Here is a 26379-nt window from a genome sequence, read left to right on the forward strand (position 1 = left end):
CAATCGATTAACTGTTTCTATTTTATTTTAATTAGACTGTTTAATTGGGCTTGTGACGATAAGAGTAACAATAAAGCATCATTAATGTGGTAATTGCCTGATTTCGATGGAATTTTACAACAGTTAAAAGCAGTTTTGTGACAAAAAATCTTATTTAAAGTCTTATAAAGCTTCATTATTTAAATTTAAAAATCTTGCAATAAAAAGACAAATTTCAAAAGAATGAACCATGCATAACAAAAAAATTAAAATTCTTGTAGTTTTAATAATAAATTAATGAAATTTGGCAACATTCTTACTTTTAAGATGTTTTTACCTTATTCTGCTCAATTACAAAGTTCTAAAGAAAAGAAGATAAATTTTAGCAGCTTTTTCATCTAAGATCCACCCTTTCTTCATAACAAAATGGAGAATCTGATTGAAATTTTTTATAATACAAAAACGAATTCGCTCATTGGCTCACATTGTCGTTATCAAAGTAGTTTTTATAACAAAAACGCATCGGAACAACCAACTCGATTGATTCATTGGCTAGGTGTCCGAAACAATAGTTTACTATTCTAAGCTAATTGGAGCCATGAACCTGCATTTGATTGGATATTAAAGATGATAAGTTGATAACAAAAAATGCACCAAACAAAAGAAGACAAGCTCTGCATTTTCTGCGTGAGACTTGATCACTGGCTGCTGTTTATTTGATGGACATGACAAAAAATGTGCCCAATTGCGAAACTCCTGGAATTTTGGTGCAATTTTTCATTATGAAGACGATTTTTGCATCAAATTTTTACATCAGATTTAAATTCTAGTAAAAAAAAAACGTAATTAGAACCTATTGTTCAATTCAGGACCAAGAATATATAAAAATTGTTAAAAGTTGAAAAAATGTTATTAAAAGATGTTGTTAATTAATTATTATTTTGTCTTGCATGAAAACGCGCACAGTTCGATTACCCGCAATGCAGGTACCTGTATAGTTAGTTGCCTACATCTTCCCGAAGAAGTAAAAAGCGCATTGACCACTTGTTGAGCCGCCCATCGCCCACAACCAATGGTGGGGGCCTTTGATGACTGTACCTGCGACGCTCGGTGGGCAGGGCAGTTTTTAACGTAACCTAAGAATTCCCCTGATTTGTGCAACCGTCAAAACAAAGAATTTTCAACCCTCATTTTCTCCACCCCCACTTTCTTCTTTCGATACGATGATCTGTTAACGTAAAGTGTGTGCTTTTTCTGCAAAAATGTGGCGTTTTTGTGCTTCAAGTGTTTGTTTACTTGCGCTGGGTGTGATCGCCCAGTATGAATGGCAAGCAAGAGATGCCTTTGATGAAGTACGTCGTGCCATGGACAGGGTGGATAAGTACAACTGTGAAATTCAACATGTTGGGGATTTGTATTTGCCAGAAAACTCGGTTTCTCATATCCCTGATATCAAAGATGTGAATATCAATCCTGTGTTCCCAAACAGAACTCAGCTGCTTCATATTCATAATATGGCGTTAAGTAGAGCCTTCTTTTGGAGTTATATCCTCCAGAGTCGGTTTATCAGACCAGCAATCAATGATACTTATGATCCTGGAATGATGTACTACTTCTTGTCTACAGTAGCTGATGTTTCTACCAACAAACATGTAAACGCTAGTGCTATCTACTTTTCACCCAACACTTCTTACTCTTCGTCATATCGAGGATTCTTCAACAAAACCTTTCCACGATTCGCTCCAAGAACATTCAGAGCCGACGACTTCAACGACCCCATTCATTTAGAACGTATATCGACGTTGAACACGTTTACAGTAGGAGATTTGGGGGCTATAAAACCCGACACTAGCAATGACTACACGTCAGATTTCTTCAGGATAAACGAATGGTACAAAAAGTGGTTACCTGACAGGGTTTTTGATAGACATGACACTAAAACCACGTACCAAATTTTCATACGATATGCTAATAACACAAATGAGACATTTACATTCCATGGCCCCCCTGGAGCTGACGAAATTCCGGGGCCTGTCAACTGGACCAGACCCTATTTTGATTGCGGGCGGTCGAATCGGTGGCTGGTGGCGGCGGTTGTCCCTATAGCGGACATCTATCCTAGGCATACAGGGTTTAGGCACATTGAATATCCAACGTAAGTTTGACAGTTTATGTTAACCTAATTTTGTCAATGTGACAGTTAATGTAGTGAGTATTGTCATGTGGAATTTTAGGAATTTTATTATTTCGGTACCTCAGAAGCATAAGGGTCTATCTCCAATTTTTGTGAAAACTGAGTTATATAATGTTTTTTATTACTCTTTACATCTTCTTTAAGACAGAGAAAAATAATCCCCATCAGATGGAAAACAAACGATTTTAGGTTTCTATAAGGAACTAAGTACCACATCATGTTAGAAGCATAAAGGACCAACTCCTTATAGGTCTAGATTTCGAAGTGATTTTTTTTACTTAACCGATCCAAACTTATTCAAATTGATGATAAACGCAATTATATTATATGGGAATTCTACAAAAGAAAATTCGTGTATTGGAACATCTCATAAAATGGTACAAAATGAAATAGTTTTTTAAGGTTAAATAGTCCATAGAAGTTGCCGAATTTGGGTTAATTTTAATAAATCTTTGTTAGCCATGATTTCTAATAACGTATTAACTTTTTTTGTAAAAACATTGTTAATTTTTATTGAAAGTTTCTATTACTAAGTAGGTTTTAGGTCCAGATAATCTAATTTTTCTTAGAAGCATAAGGAACCAAGTGTGAAAATATGCCCAAAAACTTATTTTTGGATCAAAAGCTCCGACTATTTCGCACAATTTGAAATAAATAACTCGCAATTCGCTTTTAAATTGCATATTTGAAAAGCGATTAGTAACAGCACGGTGATTTTTAAGAATACCTGTTTTGTTGATTTTCTCGAAACTACGATTTATGGAGATAAACCCTTATGCTTCTGAGGTACCGATTTATACAAAGGGGCGAAATTTGATCATGTTCAACTTTCTAAGAGTTTCCAAATCACTCGTTTTCATTACTGTTACATCATGAAGTCATTAAGTTTGTAACGTCTTCTTAATGACTTAATGTCCATTGAAAAACATGAAGAAAAAATGAAAGATAAGATTCTAGTAATTCGTGTTTCTTCTCAATGCGTCACGCAATAGTTACTTTATTTTTTCAATTAATCCCATAATGACGTCATCGCCGTAGTAAAAACTGATCTCTTCAATTAATTTTACACTCATACATAACTCGAATGATATTAACTTCATCAAGAACCACAAAGAGCAGAGGGTTCGTTTCGTAATTTAATCAATTAAATTAGTGCTTTACATGATAGCGCGTTTAATTCATAACCGACATAGGGGAACATATGTTTTTCTTTCCGATTATCTTGTACATCACGGAATGTTTTAACTTTTTTACTAACAAATTCCAGATATACCGCGGTGTCTGTCGTCGAAATGGACTACGACCGCATAGATATAAATCAGTGCCCTTACGGCGCTGGTAACAGAGAAGGACTAAACATATTTGCAGATACAGCACGATGTAAAAAAGAAACGACCGAGGTAAGTCATTCTTATGTTTTGTCCATGACATAAGAAATTCTTCCAGTGTGAACCGCTCCACGGTTGGGGCTTTCGACGGGGCGGCTACCAATGCCGCTGTAAACCGGGCTATCGACTGCCTCTTCAAGTTCGTCGCCCGTATTTGGGCGAAATTGTGGAAAGAGCTACATCTGAACAATATTACAACGGCTTCGATTGTCTTAAAATCGGATGTAATTTCCTATAGCACAAACTCTAGTTCCGTTCATTCATTTCTGCTCTTTTAGGGGTGCAAAAGCTTCCGGTTCAATGGGAGAAAGCGACATCGCCAGTCAGGAATTACTACCTCGATAGGTACAGGCAGTACCGAAATCCTGTCTCTGGACCAGGAACGTTGCGGCAGTCCAAAGTTAATATCCACAAAACTCTTGACTATATTCTGGGGATGAACAGGGATAATTGCCGGAACTATAAACCGGAAGATTTGATTCTTAACGGAGGTGTGGAATATGGAGCCTACGACTTCTTCCAAAATGAAGCTAAAATGGCGTTGCGACTGGCTAATTTCATTAGTGCCTTCTTGCAAGTGTCGGATCCTCACGAGGTTTATTCAGGGAAGAGAGTCGCCGATAGACCACTCACTGAGGATCAAATGATTGGAGAAACGTTGGCCATTGTCATGGGTGATAGCAGAATTTGGTCTGCTGGGACGTACTGGGAGAGAAACAAGTTCACGAATCGCACGCTCTTTGCACCGTACGCTTATAAGACGCAACTAAACACGAGGAAGTTTAGAGTGGAAGATTTAGCAAGGCTGAACAAATCAGGTAGGAATTTGTGGGTTGCTTCCAGTTGTATACAGATTGTCTTTTAGATGAAGTCTATTTGAACAAGCCTTGGTTCTTGACGCTCAAACAGAGATGGTTGACCAACTTTGACAGTCTGGAAAAGTTCTACATGAAGATCAGGATTCGCTTCAACGAAACCGGAGATACAACGGTGAAATACGAAAGATATCCCAACTTCTATAGAGGAGCGAAACTAAACCATGGTCTCTGGACAGCCCCATATTATGACTGTTACGGGAAAATGCCCATGTGGAAAATAAAATACGCAGCGCCCTTCTTCGGTTGGGACAGTCTTAAAGTGAAACTGGAATTCAAGTGAGTCACCTCTCTTTTAAGTTCTCTTTTAACATTTGTCTTAGGGGAGTTGTCACCGTCACGATGGACTTATTAAAACTGGACATCAATCAATGCACTGACAAATACTACGTCCCCAACGCCTTCAAAGACACACATAAATGCGACCTGAGGAACTCACATGTAAGTTAAAAGACAACAGCTCTCTTCATTTCTGATTCAACTTTTAGTGTGTGCCTATTCTGGGACGCGGTTTCGACGCCGGTGGCTATAAATGCGAGTGTGCGCAAGGCTTCGAGTATCCGTTTGAAGATCTCATCACGTATTACGATGGTCAAATTTTAGAGGCAGAGTTCTTGAATTTAGTCGACAATAACGAAACGCGTTTTGATATGTTTAAATGTCGGTTAGCTGGAGCTAGTACCATTCAAGTCAGCATCGTTACAGTCTTGTTACTCATTTTTGTTAGTTTTGGTATATATGGAAGGAATTAACGCCAATGACTCAAGCGAGGCGAAATTAGTGCCTTGTGTAAATCAAAAATTGATATTGTTTTTTAGAGTTTTACCGTCCAGTTTTAGTGTAGATGTAGGATGTTGGTACAAAATGTAAGTGTTATGTGTACTTGTGGCCTTGTTGAAAAGTGCACTTTTCTTGTATCGTACTATAGGCCGTGATGCAATTTTAATTTGTTGGCAAACATTATTTTGTACATATTTTTGATATTTTCTAACGAATTTTATTTACGATTAGTGGAACTTTAATTGTAAACATTATTTTTAAGGAAGTTTGAGATTGTCAATTTGTAACGAAATTATTTGTTTATTTTGTTGCTTCTTATTGTCCGTCCATTTTATTACATTTTCAATAAAGTAATTTTGTACTGAAATTCCTCTATGCAAACCCCGAAAGCTCAATAAAATCGAAGACGTCTTACTTCTATAGTAACTGAAAAGTTTCTCGCTGTCAGCAAAAACTCACAAAACAGGCCCAAAATTCTATTTCTACTGCTACGAAAGCGTGAACCGATGAAAAAGCGAAGAAATCTGAACTGTTGACTTACCAAAAAATTTGATTTTGATCACAAACTTGGGAAAAATGCGTCTATTTTGAATTTATTTAATGAGCATTGTCACAAAATGCACTACACAATTTGTTTTGTTACCCAAACAACCATTTGGGCAACTTAAATCACTTCACATTTGTGCCAAATAATTGTAAATGTAATTCAACACGTAGACAAACGCGAAATAAATTATGAGAAACAGTGTAATGTATATTATTAAGAACCACCGCAAAACTGGGTTCATTCACGCGGATTTAGACAGTAAAAATGTCATGAAATGAAACGTCTTTAACAGGAAAATATTTTATTTTTAAAATTTCTAAAAATATATAAACTTTGGGAATATGTTAAAAACGGACAACAGCCTTTAAAATATCCATACAGATCTGTAATTGAGCACAATAGGCAGTGTAATCTCATTTTAGTTATAAATCTGTGAGATATGCTATCTGCTACCTGAGCAATCAACATTTAAACTATTTTACATAATAAATTATAATTAAAAAATAGTTTATCCTTGAACTAGCTAGCATATTTAAATTATTTGTTCCTTTTCTTCCTTCTTTGACAAATAATTGTGGTTCAAAAATCTGCTTAACTGAATTAATTGAGCAGTTTCATTAGTGGCATGACAAGCAAAAAGAAGCATGTTCTGTGGCTGTACTTTCCATGCAAACCGCATAAACATGGCTGAATATAAAATCAAAGCTAAAACAACAAAATTACATAATAATTATTTAAACTATCAGAGATATTACCAAAAGTCATTTTTCCACTGATATATTTGGGGTCTTTGGATATGTCAGCTATAGCCGCTATAGGAATTCCCCAATTCGCCACGGGCCCCCAGAAATGCGTACTAAAACAAATTAGTAGTTTTATAATTTATAAAAATGTTTGCTCACCTCATCAAATATTCCCTAAACTCTTTACTTTTTAATTGTTGGATAAGTTTCTTTCCTAGAGCTGCCATGATTTAGATGTTTACAACTTCGAGTTTAGAAAGGAATTGAAATTAATAGTATGACCTACACAATCACCCCAAGGCTGGTCAAGTACTGACAGGTGTCAAGGTTAGGTTATGTTAATGTTATCTATTTTAGAACAGTCGCAGACGTTTATATAAAGAAGATTTAACAAGAAAATGTTGTATTCATGCTAAGAGTACAAAAGGAATGTTATGACATCCTTAAAAATGACCTTTTTTTTGAATTTAAGTAATTTACATTTGTTGTCCCTGTTAGGGTTTTTTCATTTCCTAGGTTGTACAAAAAAATCAACTCAACTATAATAAATAAAAAGGGAATTTCCTGTGCAGATTTTAATAGCAAATCAAAACCTAATAAAACATATCAAATCACGATAAGATTGAAATTTTAACTTTAAATTATCAAATTATTGCTCTGATAAGATCGTACATTTCTATTCGTCTACAATAAGTGTCAGACATCCAATGGTAAGCGGTGGAAATGTCATGTGACTTAGTTTAAAATTTTTGACACTTGACAGCAAGTTTTGTTTATATTGTGAATTTTGCTTCTAAATTCCGTCTTTATGATGAAAGAAAAGCCAAATCAGTCTCAGAACGATTCAAACTCGAATCTGACAGAAGACTCCGGCGATGAAGGAGTAAGTCCTCACGTTTTTTTTTACATAATTTCACTAAACGTCTTCTAGGACGAAACTTCTAGTGTTGGAAGCACTTCCACGACTTCCAGAAGTGCGACCCCCACCAACAGAATACGAAAGGGGCGCCGAGGGAAGAAGAAATTGACTTCCCAAAAAGTGCTAAAACCCATTTACAAATTCACGTAAGAATGTGATTTCATGTATTTATGGTGGTCAATTTGGTTTTTAGTTGTAGCATTAAAGAAGACCATGGGCAGCCTCTATTCGGAACTCAGTTTAACCATCACTTGAAAGAGGGTCAACCGTTAATTTTCGCAGCTGTTGGTAGTAATCGCGTTAGCATCTATGAATGTCCAGAAGGAAATGGAATTAAACTGCTCCAGTGTTTTGCTGATCCTGATGTAAGATATTTACGCGCTAGGTTTATAATAATTCGATTTTTTAGTTGGATGAAAACTACTACACTTGTGCATGGACTTTTGATGAAGATTCTGGCAAACCCTTGTTGGCTGTGGCTGGTTCACGTGGAATTGTCAGAATCTTAAACCCATCAACAATGGCATGTATTCGCCACTACATTGGTCATGGACACGCTATTAATGAGTTAAAGTTTCATCCACAAGATTCAAATTTGTTGCTTTCTGTGTCAAAAGATCATGCTTTGAGATTATGGAATATTAAGACTGACGTTTGCATCGCAATTTTTGGGGGCGTTGAAGGCCACAGGGATGAAGTTTTGAGCGCTGTAAAAAAAATTCTATGATTTCTACCAAGATATTATTTCACTCATTTTCAGGACTTTGACATCCTTGGCAAACGCATCATGTCTTGTGGCATGGACCACTCATTGAAGTTATGGAAACTTGATAAAGATGAGATGAGAGAGGCGATCAAACAGTCGTATGCTTGGAATTCCAGTCGTAATAGCCGCCCTTTTGACTCGCTGAAAGAGCATTTTCCGTATTTTTCCACGAGAGACATTCACAGGTTCGCTCGTCGACTTTTTTTCTGTTTTTATTTAATTAAAATGGATTTGTAGGAACTATGTAGACTGTGTTAAGTGGTTTGGAGATTTTGTTTTAAGTAAATCCTGCGAGAATTGCATTGTTTGCTGGAAACCGGGTCGATTAGACGACGAAAATCACAGAAAAGGAGAGACAACATCTACAGTTATCCACAGATTTGAGTACAAAGAGTGTGAAATCTGGTTTGTGAGGTTTGCTATGGATTTCTGGCAAAAAGTATGGAATTACAAGTTGAAAACAGCTCTCTATATATTTTTTTCTAGATTCTGGCGCTAGGTAACCAGACTGGGAAAATCTTTGTGTGGGATCTGGATGTTGCAGACCCTGCACATGCAAAATGTTATACTCTTCAGCATCCCAGATGTGTTACTGCAATTCGCCAGACAAGCCTCAGTAGAGATGCCAATATTTTATTGGCTGTTTGTGACGATGGTACCATTTGGAGATGGGACAAAATAGCTTAAGATGTGAATTTCTAGGAAGTACGTTTTAAACTTTATTTTTATACTATTAAACTATGATTCACCTAAAATTGCAATTAGTGTTATGTATCGCCTTTTTTCTCTTCTCCAGACAACAATTGCTTTTTAGGCTGCAGCGTCATTCTAATCCTAGATACACTGGGACCGGCAAACTTTGCTTTAACTTTTCTTTGTTCTGGTATATAAACTTCATACACTTTATAATATTTCAAGATATTCTCTAAAAGTGATTATGTAAGAACATGTTTTCAAAATAGGCATATTTACTTATAGTGTCTTCGGGAATTTTGTATTCTTCCGCGATTTTCGCGGATGTGTGCAACTTGGGATTATTGTGATGATTTGTAATAAATTCAAGAGCTTTTTTTAGGGTAATTTTCCCAAGTGGAACATTTTCAGGTTCTTTGAAACCATACTCAAATTCTTCAACGTGGTGCCTATTTAAAGGCAGAGGCCTATCAGGATTGGAGCGTGAAATTTGTTCCACAACCTAAAATCCTAGATGAATATTTAAAGTTTTTAGATAAATTTCCTTACAGGATCATGTGATTTGACATACACATCTTTTAAATATTTATCCAACTGTTCATGTTTTATTTTTGCTTGCTCCAGAGCTTCAGGATAATCTTAAAATCAATTAGAATATAAATTGCGGACCAAAAACAGTAAAATTGTACCTTGAGCCATTTGTTCAGAAGACACTCCACTTCTTTTATGTTTGGGGGCTGGAACTGGCTTGTCTTGAGATATAATTTTATGAGCTCTGCTCTCAACCATGAAGTTCCTTAGCGGTCGGCCCATCAAAGACAGGACTTTCCCCATTCTTGCGGCTCCGAAATGTTGAAGTTGTTTTTTATTCTATAAATAAAAAAACGATTAATTGTCAATAACCACAATTCAAATTTACATTCAAACAAACCTAAATTTTTACCAAAGTTACACATTTATTGAAAAGTGGATTTGGGGTTATGTCAAATGAACTACAAAGATAAGGAGCCACTTCGTTGAGCGAGACAGAGAGAGATAACATTTTTTTAGTTTTTTAAATCGTCAAATATTTTAAATCATAGGCGTAGATGCAAGTTGTTCTATGGTTAAAAAAATATGATATCAACAATTTGAAGGTTTATTGAATAAAAAAAATACAGTCTCCAGTATTCGTTTTTTTTAGATGATAAAAACTCAAAGAGACATTTAATATAAAAAAAATTCATGTTTCCAACTCCAGCTTGTTTGCTACGCCAATGATGCAAACGCTATTTCTATTGTGGTAAAGAGCCTACTTAGCAGCCACATTGAGAAAACTAAAATTCCTAGATGAGAATTACATTTTAGCTTTAGACAGCGATAATTTGAGATGAATCTCATTTGAAACAATACCTGTAACTAAAGTGAATGTTTATGAATAATTTGATTAATTTCCTTCGATTAGTTTAGGGTAAAATCTCGGCTAGTTCTAAATCAGTGTTTTTCTAAGGTTGGCAGATTCTGGAATTTGACACTGCGTGTAAGATGGCTGGTATCTGAAACTTGGTAAATTGTCTTTGTTTTCATTACAGATTTAAGTGCCTTAAAAAGTGATTTAGCTTTAAATACCGATATAGTTTAGTGTAATCAAATGTTTAAAGTGTGGTGCACGTGATGTAACATTGTGTGGAAGCTTTCCGATCAAAATAATGTGTTAAGTGTTCATAAATTCCTCCACATAGAATGAGATAGATTGACAATTGACACTTCAAAATCTGTCAGTTCTTGCAGCAGATTCCGTTTGTTTTACAAGAATTAAAGGTAATTGTTGGCTAGGTTGTTTAAATAAATTTAGCTTTGATGAGATGAATTGATGTTAGACAGTAACAGATTAGATGTCACGCACAATGCCAAAGAATGTATGACTGGAATGCCGTGCGAGTGAGACATTTGATTGTAATTTGGCACATAGCTCAACTAGCGCCTGAAGCATTGTATCCCATGCACGTTGACAGATTTTTACAACAAAATCTTTGCCTATAAAGCCTCCAGACTTTTTCTTATTAGAAGCTGTCATTAATAGCAAGCAAATCAAGACTGGACCATAAGAATGTAAATTAATCAATTAAAATGTGCCATACAAAGGCAGGACCACTGTTACTGTCTCAGCAAAGCAAATCACGTTTCTTCAATTCAAAAAATTCACCAAAATCATTTTTGAGTGCTTTCAACGAATACCGCCCTCCTGGTAAACTTCTCGATTAATTGATGATATTGGTGAAGCTTATGTAATTAGACGAGTTTTACAGCATCGTTTTGAGGTAGCAGAAACGTAAAACTGTAAAATCGCAATTCGCAAGAGTGAGATAGGAATGATACCATAATTATTATTGATACCGACTGCATACTATGCGGTTTACATTTTTTAAATAGTTTTCTAAAAATATATACAAAATAATATCGCACGCTCTGTTACAATCATTATTTTATTCAACATCCCATTTCTATATTTATAATACAACTAATTTTACCTGTTCTGAACATGTAATTGTACAGAATTCCAGGAATATTTTTATGACAGCCTTTGCGTGATAACTCGCCCACTTGTCTGCAAAAATGGAAAGTTATTTTTTCAATAGCCTTAACTTGTTAAAAGCGTCTTTGAACTTTTAGTGTTGTAACATAATGAGATCTAAAAATCTCTACAATACTCCAGTAATTCTCTGGAATGTAAAGCATCCACTTCTGTTGAGTAATTTGCTTTTAACATGATTATTAATTGTATCCGAGTCTTACATTTTTGGCTTACAGACACCTTTTCCGAACGATAATAACTGGTCGTGTTAATAAAAATTAATTAATGCTTTGTGGATGCAAATAAAATTAATGAATGGCAGTAATCAATGTCAGATCCTGCACGAAGACAAATAAAATGATTCAGCTTTAAAGAATTTTAAAAATATGGTATTCATAACTGGTAAGCATTGTTATGAACAAGTTTAAATATCAGTGGTTTAGTTTGTAGACATTTAAAGGCGGTGGCAATTTATGTTGCGCTATTTTTGTTGGATTCATAAATAATGTAATCCACAAATGAGACTGATACGAAATGTTTGTACTGGAATTTAAAGATTATTTTAATATCTGTCTCATTCGATTCTTAAAGGATTTAAAAATGTTTGCTTGTTAATTGATATTTCTTTTGACGGCTACATAAAAAGTGTTATGAACATCGTTTCCGGTACATTTTAACATTGTTTACTAATTAGAAAAAAAGGAATTTTTATTTACGGTGTTTAGTAACAGTTTTTATCTAAGAATTTATTATAATCTTAAAAAGAGCCTAATAGAACGTCTGTCTAGCTAACTATTTTTTATCCATTAGTGTACACCACGATAATAATAATATCCTACAATCTTCTACAATCTAAGCTAATTTAAATGCTTTTGTTGTAGAATCCTTAGGAACACATCTTTTGTCTTTAGTCTTAAGTGTTCCTGAGGCCTCACAAAGGGTTTAGTGTTGAAGCACATTTTTAACTCGCCTTCTTAACAACGAATGTTTTTTGTTACAGTTGTGAAAATCATTACTGCAGAAGCAAACCGAGCACCGTTTTTGTTTCAATCAGAACAAAGCAATTCAATGCTTATTTATGAATGATCGAGTGTAGTCAGAGTGCACACTCATGTGCGGGGAGCCATGTGAATTTCTAGTGTGTGGCAGGGCCCAGCATGGGCCAACAGCCTCGGCCCCAACTGAACATGAATCCCAGCGCGCCAGCCCGCTCGTCGGGCTACCACCAAAAGGCCTTAGAGGAGATCCAGATCTCACTGAGACCTTTCGCCAAAAGCGGCAGCGAAGCTGTGGGCTCCAGTGCAGCCAGCACCGTTTCGAATTTCTCCGCTACCAGTGGAGTCAGCTCGTTGAGCTCGACATCCGGAACTAACGGCACTGATAAAGATGTCCTCCAGTTAAGACATACGTTATCACAGCTTGTTAACATGGGCTACTCGGAAGAAGCCTCGTTGCGAGCGTTACAACACTCCAATTCGCGCCTTGATGGGGCGTTAGATTATCTCATAAAACAACAAATGGATCCTGGAAATAAATGTGGATATACGAAACTCATACGTAAGCCTAGTATAGAAAGAGAGCTTGTTTTACCGAGAGGAAGTCCGGCTTTGGATAGTGGGGCTGGGAGCTCTCGGTCTGATAGTCCGAGGATGACCGAGATGCATTCTGTTAGTCGATACTCTCCGAATTTTAGCGAACCGCCGCCTCCACCACCACCACGTAATACACCGCCGCCACCTCCACCTCCGCATGTTCCATCTTATCCAAATTTAAATAATGTGCCTCAATTATTGAAGAGAATGTCGCCTGCTCCTATAGTGCCTGCCAGAGCGCCTCCAGCGGTGCCTTCGTATAATTCTCCTGCTTTACAACAAAGAGGGACTAGTCCAGTAAGTAGTGTTTCGTCATCGTCCGGTCGGCAACCAATGGTGGTTCAGAATGGCCCTCAAGTGCAACAACAACTCTCCCAACAAATGCAAGCTCTCAGTTTATACCAGAGTAGTAGTGCATCGACGGCTGAACCTCCTCCACCATATCCTTTAATTCCGCCAAGTCCTTCAAACGCTCCTCCTCCTCCGCCTTCCTATACCGCTTCCATTCAAAACCGCCACAGCCCAACTCAAGACTTTCGAAAGAGTCCATCATCCGGCATATATTCAGGCTCAACATCCGCCGGTTCTCCTAGTCCCATCCCCGTATCAACAACCACCCCAACTGCCATGGCAAGACCTACTCCACTCCTAGCCTGGGGTGCTCGACAAGCCAAAACCCAACCTCCCATCATCATGCAATCTGTCAAGAGCACACAAGTCCAAAAACCCGTACTACAAACAGCCGTAGCTCCAACGTCTCCCCAAATTCCAACATCCCCTACGAGTACCAGTCCGTTAGTCACCTGCGCACCGCCTCCTTCATATGCAGCTTCGATACAACAGAAAGGATACACCACCAGCCCTAAACCTGCAGCGCCCTTGCCAGCAGGGATCACTAATACTCCTGCCAATTCTGCATCACCTGTGGTGGTACCAACAACGGAACCACCAAGTTACGCGAGTACGATGCAGGCCAAAGCAAAAGCTCAACGAGGAATGGGGTTGTCACCTCATCCTCCACTACCATATTCCGATGAAAATCACGCTCAAGTTAATACAGTAGAATGTGCGTCGTCTCCTAGAGCTTCACCGAACGTTCATCCACCTCTTCAGCGAAAATATTCACCTGTTGTTTCGACGGAATGTCTTGTTTCAAGATCGGATAGTCCCCAGTCGACGTCTTCGGGAGATAGTAGGCCATCGTATCCCGACAACGGGGCTCCTCCACTGCCGCCAACAGGTTTGTCGTGTTTTATTCTATTTCAGATTTTTAACGATAACTTCTTTATAGCATCCTCCTCAGTCAAAAACAATCACAACGTCGTTAACGGAAACGGCGAAGGCAAGAACAACGATATCCCACCGCAATTACCTCCGTATACGAAAATAAAACATCAGTCACCTATCCCAGAACGCAAAAAGATAAGCAAAGAAAAAGAAGACGAACGACGAGACGGAAAAGTTAAAAACTATTCTCCTCAAGCATTTAAATTTTTCATGGAACAACACATCGAAAACGTCATTAAATCCTATAAACAAAGAATGTCGAGGAGGATACAGCTCGAAAACGAAATGACCAAGATCGGCCTTAGTTCCGAAGCTCAGAAGCAAATGCGTAAAATGCTGTCTCAGAAAGAATCAAATTATATAAGACTCAAACGAGCCAAAATGGACAAAAGTATGTTTGTTAAAATAAAACCAATCGGTGTAGGTGCGTTTGGAGAGGTGACTTTGGTGAGGAAAATAGACACTAAACATTTATATGCGATGAAAACGTTAAGAAAAGCTGATGTTTTGAAAAGGAATCAGGTGGCACACGTGAAAGCCGAGAGGGATATTCTAGCAGAAGCGGATAATGAGTGGGTTGTGAAGTTGTACTATTCGTTTCAAGATAGTGATATATTGTATTTTGTTATGGATTACATCCCGGGTGGTGATCTTATGTCACTGTTAATCAAATTGGGGATCTTTGAAGAGCATTTGGCGAGGTTGGTAGAATACAAAAACAGTTTCACTTTTAACTCGTTTTTATTTATAGATTTTACATAGCTGAACTCACTTGCGCTGTCGAGAGTGTCCACAAAATGGGTTTTATTCACCGTGATATCAAACCTGACAATATTCTCATTGATAAAGAAGGTCACATCAAACTGACGGACTTCGGTTTATGTACTGGCTTTAGATGGACTCATAATTCGAAATATTATCAACCTAATGGTATTTTTTCATGTCTAGTAGTATTTTATTTCTTTTTTCTTTTCTTTGAAGGCGACCATAACCGTCAAGATTCCATGGATCCCATAGAAGATTGGTCTGAAGAGTGCAAGTGTATGAAACCTTTGGAGAGGAGAAGACGCAGAGAGCATAGATGTTTAGCACACTCTTTAGTTGGTACACCTAATTATATCGCGCCTGAAGTGTTGCAGCGTACGGGATATACGCACGTCTGTGATTGGTGGAGTGTCGGAGTTATCCTGTACGAGATGTTGGTGGGCCAACCGCCGTTCCTGGCCAATACTCCTGCAGAGACACAACACAAGGTGGAATTTTTTGCCCCTCAAATTTCGCGCCTTGAATTTTTGGTGTTAAATTTAAAATTACCAAAGTTATAACCGTATCACCCTGAAAATCCAAGGCGGGAAATTTGAATGTTCCGTGGTAAAGAAGTGGTAAAAACATTTGAATTTGTGTGTTTTTAGGTGATCAACTGGGAGACGACATTGCAAATACCAAAGCAAGCGAACCTTTCCAACGAAAGTACTGACTTGATATTAAAACTGTGTTGTAGTGCGAATAAACGGTTAGGTAAAAATGCTAGTGAAGTGAAATCGCATCCGTTTTTTAAAGAAATAGACTTTGAGAAAGGTTTACGTCGTCAGCAGGCACCGCACATACCTCGCATTGAATATCCAACAGACACGTCGAATTTTGACCCGATCGATCCAGAAAAACTCCGAAATTCGGCGTCGATCGATTCAAGCACCTCTGATGAACTAACAGACAGTTCAAAACCGTTCCATGGATTTTTCGAATTCACGTTCAGGAGATTCTTTGATGACGGTGGCGCACCGCCATTTAATAAAATCAATTTAGACGATAATGACAATCAAGGATCCGTGTATGTGTGAAGTTTATTGATAATTTTCTTGGAAATGTTCAGAGGTGGACCCTCTGGACGTGGATTTCGCAGGTTTTTGCTCTTGCCAACCGGTATTTGTATGCAAGATTTTTAGCTGTTTTGCTCTCATGTTGTGACTGGCTAGTACAAATAACTGCTCTTAAGATGGTTAAGCGTCGTCGCGTTTTGCAACCAAAGCCTTCAATTAGCTGCCTTTAAAATCAGAGGATGCCTTAACTGCTCAAATTTGAACTGGAAAGATTTTATAGTACAATTGTTAAAGATTCACTTGAATAAAAACGTGTATAGAATTTAAATTATTAAAATTGAAATGTGGTGCTAATTTGTATTAAATGTGATAACCACTGAACGTCTATAAAAAATCCTTCTTGTTTTCTTTTTATGGACAGTCAGTTGTAAGCAACAATAAATTATTAATACACTTGTAAATTATGTACAATACTTTAGAAATTTGTAAATATAATTGTAACAACGAAACGATACTAATTGGTATTGGCAAAGAAAGTGATGAAGCAGGGAGAGCAGGATTTAACAAGCACTGCCTTTAACTAAAAATAATCTTGCAGTAAATCAAAATAGTAGTAAGAGCATTATGTTTGTTTCTCAGAAAAAATGCTGTGTTACAATTAGTTTTAACGATCGCTCATAACTTAATGCTTAGGTAAATATTTATTACATTTTTCCTCATTCTAAAATTAATTTGTAACACCCTTCTAGCTTAAGTATGGATTAATTTAGCATATAATTTTTCTAGTCTATTGGATTTTTTATCGTTTAAATATATTATGGATTTACATGTTGTTTATAGGTCATAACGTTGTTCCTTAATTACGCAAGAAAATAGCAAAAATCGTATGCACTTAGGAAATTATGATTTGAGTGCCTACATAGTGTAAATGTGTGTAAATAATTATATATTTTTGGAAACATTTCGTTTTTCTTTTCGTACGTCACTGCATGATATTGATAAATGAGCCGCCGCTGATTGAATCGAGGCGCATGCGCAAATAAACGAAAATCTGACAGTTCGCAGGGGCGTTCTAATCCGTGAACAATAAAAGAAGAGTCAGTCGCCATTTTGTTCGTTATAAAATCAAAAGATATTACCAAATTTATTTAAAACATCTCTGATCAGAACGAAAACTTATCGGATGAAATGTGTCTGTGATATAAACAGTGGGTGTAAATAGCGGTATATTTGTGATATGCACTAATCGTCTCAGTGTTTTTATTTTGGTATATTTTGGGAGGTTGTCAAAGGATCAGCTGAAGATGAGTACGAAAGACGACGAATACGATTATTTGTTCAAAGGTAAAAGAGAGTCAATTCAAGCTTTTATTCTTAAATTTTGACGTTGCGGACCTTGGAGGTAATTGACACTTGACGTAAATTTCGCTCCTGTATGACAAGTCAGCAATGTCAGAGGTCACATTTTAAATCACGTCAAGTAATCAATTAGGGCTCTTTAAATACCCCCAACGTCCGAGTCACGAAAAGCCCCAATTAAAATAATCAATGATTCTGTCATGATTCGAAATTTAAAGCACCGTTCTATTTCTAGTTGTCCTTATTGGAGACTCCGGCGTAGGAAAAAGCAATCTATTGTCTCGATTTACTAGGAATGAATTTAATTTGGAATCAAAGTCAACAATAGGTGTGGAATTCGCTACTCGTAGCATGCAGGTGAGTTTTCATTGTGAATCATTCATATCAAAAAAATGAAATCATAATCAGTTCCATGTCAGGTCTGAGTGGGTGTACATAACAAACCAATTTGGCCAAGTACTCTTTCTACACTTGTCATGTTGACGTGTTTTCACTAAAAACGTCACAATCAGCTGGCTAAAGATAGATATCCATTATCATTGTTGCAATGTTTTGTCACTCATGACCTAGTGTCTGTGAAAGTTGCAAGAAATGCATATGTGGATCTGCTAAACCAACACCTTATTTGCATTTGTCTCATAATCAAGGGCACTGGGTTAAACTTCCTGCGAACTGAAAGTCGGAAACACTCTTTTATTGAAAGGTCGGCGACATCTAACACAGGAGCAATCAAAAATTTATTTGAAATCGTGGAATAAATAAAACTCGTTCTTTGTTCGCAATGACGAGAATCATGTCTCAAACCTTTATACAATCTTCTTGTAAATATACCATGTGATGTTTAAAAAATAAATCCAACAGTGTATTTAACAGATAAGGAACTCAATCAAAAATATAAATTTCGTGCACCAAAACATCGCATTATCAGTGGTAAACCGCAGCAGCTATCTGAAAACCGATTTAATGACGCGACTCGCAACTGAAATTTCCAGTAAACTCCAATAATTTAATCTCGACCAAATAAACAAACCTCTCGAGAGGAAAGTTCTTTGTAACTTTCAGCGTTAAAACGCGCAAATAAATGTCAAGAAATTCAATTATAGAATCTATTGAATTGTATCAAAGGAATTGTTTAACAGTAGAAATGTAAAAGAACAAACGTTGACAAAATCGATGTTGACACAGCATTGTTTAATCAAAAGTAGGGTGTGAACTAGAATGTATAAAATGTAGAATCTTTTTTACAGTGCAATTGTATAAAATTTTCTATTATTAAATTTAGGTTTATTGGGTTCTATTAAATCCATTTTTCGTAGTGCATTCACGTACTACATGGTTATTATTAGATATTTAATGATTAAAACGTGTTTCAAAAAGACGTGACATTTCAAGCAAAAGTAGATTTGTTCTTTTGATGGAATTTAAAAGTGAAGGTTTTTGTAACATTGTCTATTGATACTCATTTCAATAATGCCAAACACTCTTTACAATTTAAAGTACATGCTCACAATTTCCACAAAAAAACAGATCTAGTGATAGTGTTTGTTGTTGCACTTAGATACATAATAATTTCCTGTAATTATTTATTTTCCGTTCAACTAATGAAAATATGAAATTTTACATTAGGAAATTCCCACGATTATTTATTAAATATAGAATTTGATCTAACGAGTTTGATTTACATTTCTTCTTTTTTTTGTATTTTATGTCATAATACATTTATTGTTTATTATTGACATTTTAATTTTCTTGTTGTGTTTTGTTCGTCTTTGTAAGTTTTTTCTCATTCGATGAATCCAGAACATATGCTATTCTTTAACGTAGGTCTACAAATAACTAAATTAGGAAAAAACTGGGTGACATTTTCATTTACATCAAATCAAATGTTACATATCTTCAATTTAAAGTTTTGAATTGCTCGAAAAAATCTAATTCAGTCGATATCTCGCTTATTTTGGAGTAATCTCCAAATTGGTGCTCATTTTACGCAGAATCCAAAAGTTCTGAAACCAAGATAGAGCGAAAGATGGGGTTTTCACCATCAGTTTTCTCGCATGAACTCCAAAAGTATTTACTAAAAACTTCTATTTTCTATTATATTTTACAAGTCTACAGTACCTATCCTAGCCAAGAAACTAAGCCATGATAATGACTTATGTCTACATAATTTTATAGGTTCATTAAAATATTTTCCTTTATTTTCTATTAATAACATTTACGTAGGATGAAAATCAATCCTTTTTTCTAATATAAAAATGTTACAATTATTGTTTTTATAACCAGCGATAAAAACGTGTTTTCAACAATCGATTTTACACGTAATAAACTCGTAACTTCTAATTGGTATTTTTTGTTGTTAAACAATCAATTAATTGACTCTATAAATCAATAACTTTTACCCTATTCCAAAAATAATATTCTATGAATTTGTGCAGTTGTTGACAGTTTTGAATGTTAAAATCAATAATCAACACGGTTACCAACTTGGAATAAATACGAGACTCCAATATTGAAAGATGTATGAACGCTCATTTGCTCAGTTCTCGTTGAAACGAACTTCATGTTTATAAATTTAAAGAAATGACCCCAAGATTGTAAGGAACTGTCATAGATAATTTCTTCTTCACTCCATGTAAACTATGTTTTGTTTGTTTTTTATGCTTCGTGCAACATGTTGCTAACTAATTACAATGAAATTATGTGGCCTCCACTAATCGCACCGTGACCGAAACCGCTCGACTATGCAAATTATATTACAGGTAAATGGGTCATTCGCCAAATACGAGCGATTTGAAATCTTGGAATATTTTCATACCCATCTTTATTTTTACATGTTTGCTCATGACTGTTTTATTTTTCCAAGAATTGGAGCAATCGTAATGATCGCTTGAAAAGTCAATAAAATGGTCATGTAAACATAATATCCTTTTCAGTTGACGCTTTAAACAATTGGGTTGCTTTTGCAGGTTGATGGCAAGACAATAAAGGCACAAATTTGGGATACAGCGGGCCAAGAAAGATATCGTGCTATCACAGCAGCATACTACCGAGGGGCCGTAGGAGCATTGTTGGTATATGACATCGCGAAACATCTGACATACGAAAATGTGGAACGTTGGTTACGCGAACTTCGAGATCATGCAGATCAGAACATTGTAATCATGTTGGTTGGCAATAAGTCAGATTTAAGGCATCTGCGCGCCGTCCTTACTGAAGAAGCGAAAGCGTTCGCTGAAAGAAACGGCCTTTCATTCATAGAAACATCAGCTCTTGATTCCACCAATGTCGATTTGGCTTTCCAAAACATACTCACAGAAATTTATAGAATCGTATCACAGAAACAGATTAGAGATCCACCTGAAGGCGACACGATCCGACCACAAAACGTGGAGCCTATAGACGTAAAACCAACGATGAACTCTGATGGTGTTCGCAAGCAGTGTTGTCAGTAGTGTACACACTGTAGCAATACACTAGCCCAAACACAGGTGAGAGTGGAAAGACAGAATTCCTTTGCTTCAACAGTTTGTGTTACAGATTTCTGCATCATGTAGTAGCCTCTGTACCACCCACATGTGGCTATTTGTGTTTTGTTATTATTTACATAAATCTGAATGTCCTAATGCTAACATATTGTGACTTAGCGTGGAGCCTCCACATCTGTTTGCTGCGCACTTAGAAGCTGTTACAGTTTTGTATACTATTATAATTTTCAGTAAATTTTTTCTATATAAAAATATAACTGTAGGTATTTAAGTAACGAAAATGTTTATTTATCTTTAATAAGAATATGCTTTAAAGCATGTGATCATATTTAACGATAGTTTTATCAATTCAGGTACAGTCCTAAGTTATGAATATCTGTGTCTCTTGCTAGATTTTAAAACAATAGTCTTGGTTTTACGTTTCAAATATTGTAAATGTGCTCTGTTATTTATAATTGAGATTTAACATGAATATAATAACCGTTATTCATAGAATTCGACTGTTGATTTGGTAAGTACAGTTTAAGACACGGAATTTCAAAAGACAATTTTCTGATATACAGCCGCGGACACAAAATCTTAAACGTTATTTTTCTGAGGTTTCAAAAATTTGCGTGTAGTCTGTGCATTACTGTTATTGTCATTACTAATGTTTAAAACACCAAAGTATTGACAAGTTGTCAATTCAGAATTGTCATGACTGAAGTATTTAAAGCCGATAAAATTAGAAGTCTCTTTAGTACACAGTGGTATGATCTTCAGTCCGGTCCTTACAATATTGGAAATACCGAAAATTCTAACCATTTTAAAATAAAAAATTAAAACTGTCAAAACTGACAATGCAAAAAGTAAGGTTACCAGTTCTAAGGTCACCATTAGACAATTAGATGACATTGACGTCTAATAAGATTTTGTTCCCGGCTGTATAAAAAAAAACAATTGTAGTCTATACCTTATTGTCATTATAATTCACTTTTAAAACTTTCAAAGCTGTCACGCTGAAGTTTCCAGCAATTATTAAAATGCCGCCAGTTTAATAAATATGCCAAAAATTAAAAGTTTGGCTATGAGTGAGTAAAGACTCTTAGAGTAGACGCAATATGAATGGCAGGTCGTTTGAAATTCCGTATCCTAAACTGTGTGTGCTCTTGTTGTTTTCTAATTAGAATATTTATTTGACTATCATCTTTAAATGACAGTCATTCCAATGTTTTCTTTTTTTATTGTAATTTATTTTATCGACGCGGTTGTTATAATTTGATCACTTTGAAGAATGATAGTCTTTAAAACTGAAATTATGGAATTTAACGATTTTAATATTCCGTTTTGTTCATGTCAGTAGTTAGACAGATAGATATTGAACAGTACACATGTAAGAACAAACAAATAACGGTCTTTGTATGTAACATAAGCTTATTCAAAATTTATTATACATTTAGTTTTTAAATAAAATTTCTGTAATTCATTTCGTATTTTTCTTTATCACCACTCCACTTTTCAAACTGATCGTAATAATTCAGTTTTACCGCTCCACGACACTAGGGATTTTTGCGCCATATTTTTACCACCACACATTTTTGACAATTGACAACCACACGTGCTCTTGACATTCTGACATTTCAATTTTCAGCATTTTTATACCCGAAAATCATCAACAATGGCTAGTGACGAAATTTTTGAAACAGTTGGAGGCTTCTGTCCAGATTGTGGCTCCATTTTACCCCCTTTGCTTGAAAAAGGAGGCGTAGTTTGTTACAGTTGTTCGCGAAAATTTCCAGCTGAAGGTATGAGAACCTTTTATTTACATGTAATTCAAATTTGTTTAGTTTTTAAGGGCTACAAAGTTAACTATACGGTTCATTTTAATTCGAGGGAAAAATTTGAGTCAAGAGATGAGAAAGACGATGACGACGAGGACGAAGGGCCGGTGGTAGACAGAAAATGCACTAAATGTGGGAACGACAGAATGTCTTATGCCACTGTGCAGTTACGATCCGCTGATGAAGGACAAACTGTGTTTTATACATGCACAAAGTGTAAATATAAAGAAAGCGAGAATTCGTAATCAATAAAAGGTCACAATAATACTTGATTTACTTTATTTATTACTTTATCTATTATTTCAGGTAACGCACGAGGAGTTTTTTACCTATTATCCGGTTATAAGTGCATCGAACGATAATCTCTACATACAAAACGCAATTTTCGCAATTTCTATTTTAAGTTATTATACATCAGTGTACGCAGAATTTTCCGCAGATTCCAAATCTAGAATTTAAATACAGATTCGACAACAAATAACTGAGTTATGGCCGATCAAAGTTTCGGAAAGTTGATTTTCATTTTTCCCCATTTTTTCTAATTTTTAAAGTTAAATATCTCGGAAACTGTTTAAGATATTGAGATGCGGTTTGCGCCATTCTTTTTCTCGGCTCATTTTACGTTTGAAAATGTTCTCAAACGTCCAAAATTCGATAGTCGTTTTTTTGCGAAAAAAAATTCCGGCTCAAACGATAAAAATTTTTCATTTTTTTTTATTTTTGGCCATAGCCTGTAAACTATTTGTCCAATCGATCTCAAATTTAGCCTGTATATAGATTTCGAGCTCCTCTTTCGACTGATGTATAATTCAATGCTATTAAACGTCATTTTCATTTTGAAAACATTGATTGAAAATCACTCTAAAATGATGTTTTCAAAACAGTTTTTGGCCAATGCCTCGTTTATTTAATAAGCAAACTCAACAAATTTGGGACTCATTTTACGCAGAATTTTACGCTGAATCCAAAAACATGATAATTTTTTAATATTTGTCAATAAATAACCGAGTTATGGCCGTTTGAAATTTGGGGTTGTCGCCAGAGGGTCAAATTTTCGAAGGTTCGAAACAATTCATGCTCGATATCTCGGAAACTATTCCAGATATTGGAATGCGGTTTGCGGCATCGTTTTTCTCGCGATTTTTTACATAAGAAATCGTTTTTAGATTTTCCAAAAGTCGAAATTTGCAAATTTTCACGAAAATTCATGATTAAAACTATACCAAATTTCTCATATCGATATCTCGCTTATTTTTTAGAGTAAACTCGAGTTATTATACATCAGTGAACGCAGAATTTTACGCAGATTCCAAATCTGGGATTTAAATTCAGATCCGACAACAAATAACTGAGTTATGGCCGATCAAAGTTTCGGATAATTGATTTTCATTTTTTCTCATTTTTCCCAATTTTCAAAGTTAAATATCTCGGAAACTATTAGAGATATTGAGATGCGGTTTGCGCCATCGTTTTTCTCGGCTCATTTTACATTAGAAAAAGTGCTTAAAAGCCCAAAATTCGATAGTCGATTTTTCGCGAAAAAAAATTGCGACTCAAACGATGAAAATTTTTAATTTTTTTTAATTTTTGACCATAACTCGCAAACTATTTGTCCTATAGATCTCAAATTTGGCCAGTAGATAGATTTTGACCTCCTCTTTCGACTGATGTATAATTCAATGCAATTAAACGTCATTTTCATTTTGAAAACATTGATTGAAAATCACTCTAAAATGATGTTTTCAAAACAGTTTTTGGCCAATGCCTCGTTTATTTAATAAGCAAACTCAACAAATTTGGGACTCATTTTACGCAGAATTTCACGCTGAATCCAAAAACATGATAATTTTTGAATATTTGTCAATAAATAACCGAGTTATGGCCGTTTGAAATTTGGGGTTGTCGCCAGAGGGTCAAATTTTCGAAGGTTCGAAACAATTCATGCTCGATATCTCGGAAACTATTCCAGATATTGGAATGCGGTTTGCGGCATCGTTTTTCTCGCGATTTTTTACATAAGAAATCGTTTTTAGATTTTCCAAAAGTCGAAATTTGCAAATTTTCACGAAAATTTATGATTAAAACTATACCAAATTTCTCATATCGATATCTCGCTTATTTTTTAGAGTAAACTCGAGTTATTATACATCAGTGAACGCAGAATTTTACGCAGATTCCAAATCTGGGATTTAAATTCAGATCCGACAACAAATAACTGAGTTATGGCCGATCAAAGTTTCGGATAATTGATTTTCATTTTTTCTCATTTTTCCCAATTTTCAAAGTTAAATATCTCGGAAACTATTAGAGATATTGAGATGCAGTTTGCGCCATCGTTTTTCTCGGCTCATTTTACATTAGAAAAAGCGCTTAAAAGCCCAAAATCCGATAGTCGATTTTTCGCGAAAAAAAATTGCGACTCAAACGATGAAAATTTTTCATTTTTTTTAATTTTTGACCATAACTCGCAAACTATTTGTCCTATAGATCTCAAATTTGGCCAGTAGATAGATTTTGACCTCCTCTTTCGTCTGATGTATAATTCAATGCTATTAAACGTCATTTTCATTTTGAAAACATTGATTGAAAATCACTCTAAAATGATGTTTTCAAAACAGTTTTTGGCCAATGCCTCGTTTATTTAATAAGCAAACTCAACAAATTTGGGACTCATTTTACGCAGAATTTCACGCTGAATCCAAAAACATGATAATTTTTTAATATTTGTCAATAAATAACCGAGTTATGGCCGTTTGAAATTTGGGGTTGTCGCCAGAGGGTCAAATTTTCGAAGGTTCGAAACAATTCATGCTCGATATCTCGGAAACTATTCCAGATATTGGAATGCGGTTTGCGGCATCGTTTTTCTCGAGATTTTTTACATAAGAAATCGTTTTTAGATTTTCCAAAAGTCAAAATTTGCAAATTTTCACGAAATTTTATGATTAAAACTATACCAAATTTCTCATATCGATATCTCGCTTATTTTTTAGAGTAAACTCGAGTTGTTATACATCAGTGAACGCAGAATTTTACGCAGATTCCAAATCTGGGATTTAAATTCAGATCCGACAACAAATAACTGAGTTATGGCCGATCAAAGTTTCGGATAATTGATTTTCATTTTTTCTCATTTTTCCCAATTTTCAAAGTTAAATATCTCGGAAACTATTAGAGATATTGAGATGCGGTTTGCGCCATCGTTTTTCTCGGCTCATTTTACATTAGAAAAAGTGCTTAAAAGCCCAAAATTCGATAGTCGATTTTTCGCGAAAAAAAATTGCGACTCAAACGATGAAAATTTTTCATTTTTTTTAATTTTTGACCATAACTCGCAAACTATTTGTCCTATAGATCTCAAATTTGGCCAGTAGATAGATTTTGACCTCCTCTTTCGACTGATGTATAATTCAATGCTATTAAACGTCATTTTCATTTTGAAAACATTGATTGAAAATCACTCTAAAATGATGTTTTCAAAACAGTTTTTGGCCAATGCCTCGTTTATTTAATAAGCAAACTCAACAAATTTGGAACTCATTTTACGCAGAATTTCACGCTGAATCCAAAAACATGAT

The 26379-nt window shown here is 35.5% G+C and overlaps 7 protein-coding genes across 8 annotated transcripts; 5 read left to right on the forward strand and 2 right to left on the reverse strand.

The window, feature by feature from the left end:
• Positions 1-1028: 1028 nt before the first annotated feature.
• On the forward strand, positions 1029-5583 carry LOC148173527 (uncharacterized). Its single transcript, XM_088039172.1, has 7 exons — positions 1029-2134; positions 3441-3573; positions 3620-3785; positions 3840-4379; positions 4427-4715; positions 4760-4877; positions 4925-5583. The coding sequence occupies exons 1-7, from the start codon at positions 1242-1244 to the stop codon at positions 5186-5188; spliced, it is 2403 nt and encodes an 800-aa protein (XP_087895298.1). The 5' UTR covers positions 1029-1241; the 3' UTR covers positions 5189-5583.
• A 464-nt stretch (positions 5584-6047) lies between these two features.
• On the reverse strand, positions 6048-6855 carry Mpc1 (mitochondrial pyruvate carrier). Its single transcript, XM_088039095.1, has 3 exons — positions 6666-6855; positions 6519-6619; positions 6048-6468 (listed from the first exon to the last, which is right to left on the reverse strand). The coding sequence occupies exons 1-3, from the start codon at positions 6731-6733 to the stop codon at positions 6296-6298; spliced, it is 342 nt and encodes a 113-aa protein (XP_087895221.1). The 5' UTR covers positions 6734-6855; the 3' UTR covers positions 6048-6295.
• Positions 6856-7192: 337 nt separating this feature from the next.
• On the forward strand, positions 7193-8957 carry LOC148173529 (polycomb protein EED-like). The gene is made up of 7 exons (XM_088039223.1): positions 7193-7389; positions 7438-7571; positions 7619-7790; positions 7835-8134; positions 8186-8376; positions 8429-8630; positions 8678-8957. The coding sequence occupies exons 1-7, from the start codon at positions 7315-7317 to the stop codon at positions 8876-8878; spliced, it is 1275 nt and encodes a 424-aa protein (XP_087895349.1). The 5' UTR covers positions 7193-7314; the 3' UTR covers positions 8879-8957.
• Positions 8639-9940, reverse strand: LOC148173530 (NADH dehydrogenase [ubiquinone] 1 alpha subcomplex assembly factor 4). The gene is made up of 6 exons (XM_088039224.1): positions 9816-9940; positions 9574-9754; positions 9434-9522; positions 9164-9386; positions 8941-9116; positions 8639-8889 (listed from the first exon to the last, which is right to left on the reverse strand). The coding sequence occupies exons 2-5, from the start codon at positions 9716-9718 to the stop codon at positions 8959-8961; spliced, it is 615 nt and encodes a 204-aa protein (XP_087895350.1). The 5' UTR covers positions 9719-9754; positions 9816-9940; the 3' UTR covers positions 8639-8889; positions 8941-8958.
• Positions 9941-10340: 400 nt separating this feature from the next.
• On the forward strand, positions 10341-17098 carry wts (serine/threonine-protein kinase warts). Its single transcript, XM_088038785.1, has 6 exons — positions 10341-10684; positions 12439-14270; positions 14322-15018; positions 15069-15247; positions 15299-15570; positions 15730-17098. The coding sequence occupies exons 2-6, from the start codon at positions 12596-12598 to the stop codon at positions 16156-16158; spliced, it is 3252 nt and encodes a 1083-aa protein (XP_087894911.1). The 5' UTR covers positions 10341-10684; positions 12439-12595; the 3' UTR covers positions 16159-17098.
• Positions 17099-17158: 60 nt separating this feature from the next.
• On the forward strand, positions 17159-22446 carry Rab11 (RAS oncogene family member Rab11). The gene is made up of 4 exons (XM_088038897.1): positions 17159-17481; positions 17732-17853; positions 20463-20984; positions 21034-22446. The coding sequence occupies exons 1-3, from the start codon at positions 17442-17444 to the stop codon at positions 20946-20948; spliced, it is 648 nt and encodes a 215-aa protein (XP_087895023.1). The 5' UTR covers positions 17159-17441; the 3' UTR covers positions 20949-20984; positions 21034-22446.
• A 104-nt stretch (positions 22447-22550) lies between these two features.
• Positions 22551-23282, forward strand: LOC148173533 (DNA-directed RNA polymerase I subunit RPA12-like). Of its 2 annotated transcripts, XM_088039247.1 has the most exons (3): positions 22551-22765; positions 22808-23056; positions 23108-23282. In XM_088039247.1, exons 1-2 carry the CDS (start codon positions 22639-22641, stop codon positions 23044-23046), a joined length of 366 nt encoding a protein of 121 aa, XP_087895373.1. In that variant the 5' UTR covers positions 22551-22638; the 3' UTR covers positions 23047-23056; positions 23108-23282. The 2 variants fall into 2 exon arrangements, with proteins under 2 accessions (XP_087895373.1, XP_087895372.1); XM_088039246.1 differs by having other exon boundaries at positions 22551-23056.
• Positions 23283-26379: the final 3097 nt, after the last annotated feature.

Source organism: Gnatocerus cornutus, chromosome 6 (genome assembly GCF_029298725.1).
Source record: "Gnatocerus cornutus isolate USDA-ARS CGAHR chromosome 6, icGnaCorn1.1, whole genome shotgun sequence".
In the NCBI taxonomy this organism is placed as follows: Eukaryota; Metazoa; Arthropoda; class Insecta; order Coleoptera; family Tenebrionidae; genus Gnatocerus; species Gnatocerus cornutus.